Source organism: Triticum dicoccoides, chromosome 1A, assembly GCF_002162155.2.
Source record: "Triticum dicoccoides isolate Atlit2015 ecotype Zavitan chromosome 1A, WEW_v2.0, whole genome shotgun sequence".
Classification (NCBI taxonomy): Eukaryota; Viridiplantae; Streptophyta; class Magnoliopsida; order Poales; family Poaceae; genus Triticum; species Triticum dicoccoides.
The window spans coordinates 296,367,728-296,375,074 of NC_041380.1; the positions used below are offsets into that span (position 1 = coordinate 296,367,728).

General features: G+C 42.0%; 1 protein-coding gene across 1 annotated transcript; it reads right to left on the minus strand.

Moving 5' to 3' along the window:
- Positions 1-6,215: 6,215 nt before the first annotated feature.
- LOC119269460 (40S ribosomal protein S17-4-like) lies at positions 6,216-6,952 on the minus strand. Its single transcript, XM_037551293.1, has one exon. It carries the CDS (start codon positions 6,851-6,853, stop codon positions 6,422-6,424), a length of 432 nt encoding a protein of 143 aa, XP_037407190.1. The 5' UTR covers positions 6,854-6,952; the 3' UTR covers positions 6,216-6,421.
- Positions 6,953-7,347: the final 395 nt, after the last annotated feature.

Below are 7,347 nucleotides of genomic sequence, written 5' to 3' on the forward strand. Positions count from 1 at the left end.
TTGCCGAGGAGGCAGATCGCTTGGCGTTGGTTCCGTCGATCTGGAAGGTTATATATTTTCCTGCACATTTGCTTCGTTTGACTATAGAGATAGATGTAAGATGCTCCAAACAAAGCAATACCCTTTAACTACGATACAATGCTTTTTATATCACAAATAAATTTTAGGACAATACCTTCTAACTACATAAGCTGTTTTCCCAGTTACACTCCATGGAAATTATGCTGTGTGTGCGTGCGTGCATGCGTGTGCGTGTGTGCGTGTGTGTGCGTGTGTGCGTGTGTGCGTGTGGGTGTGTGTGGGTGTGTGTGGGTGTGGGTGTGGGTGCGTGTGTGTGTGTGATATGCAGGGAGCAGTTTAAGTAGCTTGCTGCAGATGTTGTTCGGTTGGGAAACCTATGCAGATATCCGAAATGGTACAACTTGAATCAGCATTTCTCAACGTTGAAGTCTGAACCCACACATCAGAAATACTCTAAAGAAGCAGCAGCATCCAGTCTGGATTGAGTGAGGGAGGTGAGGTGCTTGACGCACTATGAAACAACACTGACAGCTAAATTGACAATTTTAGGGCTCCTTTGATTCAAAGGAATTCTATAGGATTTTTGGAGGATTGAAATCCTTAAGAATTTTTCCTATGTTGGTCCTTTGATTCATAGGATTGCATCCCATAGGATTTTTTCCTGTGGAATTTTTTGTTCTACATTTCATAGGAAATCTAACATCCACCCCAACCTCCTTTTACAATTCCTTTGCTTTTCCTGTGCCATCAAACACTTTATGCTAATCCTGTAGGATTCATTTGTGCATGCCACTCCAACCCTATACTTTTCCTATTCCTACATTTTGAAAATCCTATGAATCAAAGAGGGCCTTAGTAGGGGTGGTAGGGGGAGTTTTCCATTTGCAAGAAGCTGGTAATTTGATTATTGATGGTGTCCTGCATGTTGTCCAAGGAAAATCAGATCACAAAGAGGTGAGAAGATGGTTCTACAATGCTCGACCAGATAGCACCGACCTGGACAGTGAGGCCATTCATGTACATCATCTTATATTCTCCTTTGTTTGTCCTGTTTTCCCCTGAGTATGTGTGTAATGGAACTATGGAAGTGCTTATTTGGACAATGCATATTGGAACAAAATTGATCTGTCTCTTCATTTCGTTTTGCTTTGCCCTCCTTTTGCAAGTATTTGTATTTCAAGATCATGTGCTAGCTTGTTCCTAATAAAATTAATCTTTCGTTTTTGTTCAGGGAACGTTTAGATTATGTCAAGAAGGTTGATAAACAGGCAGGAACTTATTTGCACCGATGCCATTCCTCGCAAGAAGTTCTAATTAGTATTCACCAGGTATCTTAAGTTTTCAATGTAAAAACGTCAGAATATCTTTCCAAATTGTGGTTCCTACTTGGTTTAATTGAGTCAGAATGTAGTTCTCATGCTTTCTTATATGTTTGTGTACTCCATCTTTACAGATGATATTCCCCTTACCTGAGAAGAATATGTTTCTTTCCCGGTTTTCTTACATGCTCTCTGGTCATTACATTTGTGTATTTCCGTTATTATTAGCAAAATGGCATTCAGATTCTATTTGTTTGCATCACAACCAATGTCTATAATGAATGCTTGCAATGGAGACGTCATTAAGAATGATGTTGAAGTTTGCCTTTGATCCTAAATCACTGGATGTAGATCCTTCGATTTGTTTAAATCCGAGAGATACGATGTTATTCTTCGATTAGGTACAACTCACTTTCTGTTCTTTACATATTTGTGCCGAAAAGAAATTCTTAGTTCACCATGTGTTCGTGTTTTTGCCTCTCGTGTTCACTTTTGTAAGTCATTTAAGACAGCTGAAATTGAACTGTTTTAAGTGTTGTCCTAAATGTCTAAAATGTCTTACAAAAGTGAACGGAGGGAGTAATTTAATCAATTTTGTGTATGATGTTGTCTGAAACTCTCATCTTTATTCAAACAAATACCTGACTTCTGTGAGTTCTATTTGTGTGTGGCACTACTGTATTCAAATCTAAATCTTTAGAGGTTGCAAGTACATCATGTTTTCTTTGTAAATTGTCATGAGTCTATGAGTTTCTTAGCGATCCTTCCTTGATTTATAACCTTGGATGTAAATTATATTTTTAAGTACACAGCAGTATATACCTATGGTTATTTTGAAGAGTTGTGGCATATGATGCAGGCTATGAGACCAAGCTACGCCTCCCCCGAGTAAGCATATCAAAGCTTGTCTAGGACATTGAGGCAAGTTCTCTACCCGGTGAAAATGCTAAAAGGTGACTCATGTTCCTAGAGTATTTCTGAATCGCATACGCTTCCAATCTGTTAATTTAATTTTACTGATTAGCGGTACAACCTTCCAGATCATTTCTGTCGCTAGAGCTCATCGACACGTCTCAAGACGATGTTGATGTTGTTATCTGCACCAGCGACAACGACGGTGAGCACACAGCCCACATCAAACAACCTACATGCGCTACATATGTCTCGCAACAACCAGCAGCCTAGCACCCAAGCCTCTCCTTCCGGCTTTTGCCCTAAAGGATCTAAAATCTTGGCAAGAAACCAAAATCGGATCATCATCTCCGCTACATCATTTGTGGTGACAAGGTGAAGCTCTATCAACAGCATGTTGACAAGCTAGAGCACCTCATACATGCTAAAGAACCCATCATACCATAGTACATCTGCCTCATGAATAAGACATTTGCAAGACAGGATGAGTGGATGGTGACTATCTCCTCATCTTATCTTTCCATTGGACATAAAATAACACCCTGCTGAACTTCATAATCATATCTTTCTCCAATCTGCAGTTGTTCTCCATTAGTTTCACCAATGAGCACCTCCTAGAGTGCATTGGATCAGATCTGGATGACCTGTCAATCAAGTTTAGAAGCAGGAGCATTCACAACATCGCTCACATTATCACAACAACTGATGGCAGGCGATGATTGCCACAAACTAGACAGATTTTTCACGACGCTAACAGGACGGCAAATCATCTTATGTTTACAAGGTTGCACCATCACATGATGATTGTTACAGTCAAATTTCCAGACCTTTACAAACTAGCGCACTGCTCTCTAATGATGGATAAATCTCCCGCCTCCTTGTATAGCTTGTCTATCAAAGGACATGTATCCATATACATCCGGGTCAATTCACGCCGTCATACTATACTTTTGAACCAACAAAGCCTAACCCAAAAAATAAAAAAGACAGTGGAAGGGGCGCATCTCATCTGGCACCGCCCCAACCATTATTAGAAGAAAGGGTCTGGAAGGGTCACTTGTCAATCTGGCACCGCACAATAAACAATCAGGCGGGATATCAAGGTATTGTGTAACTTTATATGTAGTAATCTGGATAGTTTAAATTTATTAGAGCATAAATATATTAATAATTAATCTATAGTACTTTATATTGTTATAGTTGTTTATAAATATATTAACATTACTTCATATATAATATTGATGTTCAAGAATAATTAGTTGGGAAAAACAGACAAATAATTATTAGTAATTCTCTATTGCCATGACATCATAATTATGGCAGTTAGCATAGTAACTTTGACACTTTTTAGATACGCACCAACCTTTCAGTTTACTCAATCACATCAGCCTATTGTGTTTGAAGTTTGCTTATATGAAAACAGATGTTGAATTTCCTTGTTGCGTTTTCTTTTGATTTATCATCTGTCAGATTTTTATCTTTTTGATATTTGCATGGGATGGATTTGAACTTCATTCTTGCTAAAAGCCTCTATGCAAGTTTGTTCGAGATACTTGTAGAACAAATCAACAAGTCCCTTTTAGTTGGCAAGCGACGAGTTGGGAGGTCAATCAGTTTCCCCCTGCATCTGCAAAGGGATGCGATGGATTTGCTCTCAGCGCCGCCTCCATCCCTCAACCATCTTTGTCACATGCAACAGCCGACTTATCTCGATGCGGCGGGAGTGATTCTTTAAGGAGATTGAGGCTCAGGGTGACGAGGCACAGAAGCAACACGATGACAACACAAAAAAATCACAAGTCGATGGCTCCCATGGCTTTGCGTTGGCCGTCACATTGATCGGTGTTCTGTTGTTTTTTTTTTGGTTTTTTGTTTTTATTATGACAAGTGTCCTGTTTTTTTTGGTAAATTGCCTTGAACGACTGAAGCTTGATGGATGTCCACGAACATAGCTGTTTGCTGATCCACTTTGGAGATGCCCTAATTTCATTGTATTTGAGTATCATTTATTTAGCTTTTTTGAAATTTATATTGCAACTTCTTGTAAAATGCCATGCTCATGTGTTACCAAGATTGCAAAAAAACAGCTGGAACGGGCGGTTGCCAACCAGGCACCGCCCCAGCTTCCTTTCTGGAGGCGCCACAAGGTGACGCCTCAACCCTTAGTAGAACTTAGATCAACCCTTAGTAGAACTTAGATGTGCAATACTTATGGCACATCTAGATGTGCATTAGCAAAACTGATCTTCTTTATAGCCGCCATACTGCACCACGAGCTCAACTCACAGGCATCTCGGCTTTTTCCTGACAACTCATCGAAGCTTAGATTATGTGTTACAATGAGCAAATTATAGTGGATTTGCCGGAATTTTGATAAAGTGGTGGTTTTTTACAACTCAGCGATATCGCTGGCTACTAAACCACCCACAAATCGGGAAGCCCTTTATTTGCACCAAAAGAGAGCGCAAAGCATTTAAATCTCTGAAAGAGTACCGATCTGAACGCTTGGGACTAGCACTTCCGTCAGACCCCATGAAACAATCTGCTTGTGGCCCAAACAGAAAAATCAATCAACCCGTATTCATGCCAATGAAACGTTAAATGAGCGTGAAATGTCACCAATTCGACCCTCCTGCACTATCTACTACGTGTGGTCGGTTAGACACATTTTGTCACACCAAAACTGGACTAAAACGGTGTTAGGTATTTCAATCATACATACGTAAGACTTGCAGACGACCACAGGTAAGAAAAAGAAGAAAGAACATATAACAGTGTAGTACAAACTACAAACATAACCGGCTTCTACTAATGCACTGCGGATATTGGTCTCAACGACAGAAACAAACAAGAGCGCAACATGCAAGATTAATTCGATCCAGTGACACCTACCTAAATTAGAAGACACTATCGTAATGTACACAAACCAAAACATAACTACCATGGGCAAACCCAGTGGTACTAACCAGCAATAAGAAGAATTATACAGCACACTAAAGACATCACAACATAATTCTTGTTGTTGTTTAATGGAACGGAAGAAGTATGTATTTCAAACATACATGCCAACAGCGCATAAAATAGGCGGGTGGTAGTGCAGCCTGAATTTTGTTGCTCTGCTATTGATTGTGTGAGAGCTCAACAAATCCACACGGCAGAAGGAGCAGGCAAACCAGGCAGACGAGCAAACCGGGCAGACGACCAACAAAGGGTATCGTGTGAGACTCAACAAAACCACACGGCAGAAGGAGCAGGAAAACCAGGCAGACGACCAACAAAGGGTATCATACCTTACCACAAACACAGAATCAAAGCGCAAAACCTGAATCAGGGAGGATCACAAGGCTAAGAAACACCACATCAGCGGTTTCTAGTCAATGCACAGCAGATAGTAGTTTCAGCAACGGGAAACCAGCAAGAGCACAATGTAACAAAGCAAACCCGTTCAATGGGGATTTTGCTAAGGAGTCGAACAAGAAAAATATGCACATGACCACAACCAAATAAACAGCAGAAAGCCCTACACCTCGTTCGGTTAAACCAAATACCAGCCTGACCTACAAGCTATCCTCTGTTTGCATTGCAGAGCAGAACTATACTACCAGTGCAGGAGTCGTTCCTTGGACACTATTTCCTAAAGCCAGTTAAAAGAAACTCATAACTAATTCAATCATGTAAACTTACCTAAATTGAAAGACACTATCACAGCGTAACAAACCAAAATATGTGCTTATGAGAACAAAAGCAACAATCGATGGTTTTATATAGCAGCACTAATCAGAAAACAATTGTACAACGCACTAAACCCATCACAAACCTAGAAGGCATGTACCACTAGTGAACGTTATTGGTATGTTAGGACAGAAAATCGGCCTACATATTGCAAGTGTTGGAAGATCATGACAGTAAATACATATATAATTAACAATAGATAGATAGCTCATAAATCAATCAATCATCGAGTAACGAGCATAAACTTCAAAGCTCAACAGTAATATATCGAATCACTTCAGATAAACGATGAGATAAACAGATCATGTTCACCATACGCAGATCAAAATACCTCGAACTTAAGCTCTGAGTTCAAAACATCACTTGCCACAAGTAACAGATCTAATAATAAAACATGTAAAGATGATAGGGGTACGACGACGACGATGCGGAGGAACCTAGGCGCGATTGCCACCGCGGGGTCCGTTGAAGGGCTGGCGGTAGGGGGCAGCGGCAGAGGTGGCCTCGGGGGCGCGCTCAACGCCGGGGAGGTCGGCCATGCCGAGGAACGCCAGCATGTCCATGGTCTCCTTGTCGACGCGGATCTCGTCGACCTCGAGCGCCGACTTCTCCGGCACGAAGTCCATGCGGCGCTCACGCTCCTCCTCCTGCAGCTTGAGGGAGATGCCGCGCACCGGGCCGCGCTGGATGCGGCGCATCAGATGGGTGGTGAAGCCGGCCACCTTGTTGCGGAGGCGCTTCGACTGGAGGATGGAGACCTCCTCGAGCACCTTCTTGTTGGTGTGGAAGTCGAGGGTCATCCGAGAGTAGTACTTCTCGATGACCTGGCGGGAGGTCTTCTTCACGGTCTTGGTGCGGACGCGACCCATGGCTGCGGCTGCTCCGTCTCCTTCTCCGGCGGCGGCTGGGCGCTGGTTGGTGCGGGGTGCGGCGGCGCGAGGGCAGGAGGAGTAGGGTTTGGGGGCGACGGGAGGGGAGGAACTTCTTATAATGGGTACCGGCCGCGTGGGTAGCTAGGGTTTCGGCGTGGAGGACGGATGCCAGCCGTTCGTGTTGCGATGGGCGCACAAGATCGTGATTGCCTTTGTTGGGCTTCGCATTGTTCGGAAGCTCTCTTCTGTACTCATTTAGGTTGATTTAGGCCCATTAGATTAGAATAGAACTGGACTGGAATCGTATCAGGCCATGTCTAATCAACACTTCTTATCTCCCTTTCCCTAGGGCTGCAAACGAGACTAGGCTCAGCAAATTTATACTAAGACTACAAAAAAGCAAACTTATACTTAAAATTCTATTTTCCTATAATATATATCATAATTATTTAATATTATAATAATTATATTGTATCGGTTTAAATTTGAGC

Excerpts from the sequence above, each read along its gene's own strand:
- LOC119269460 (XM_037551293.1), bottom strand. The coding sequence starts at position 6,853 with ATGGGTCGCGTCCGCACCAAGACCGTGAAGAAGACCTCCCGCCAGGTC.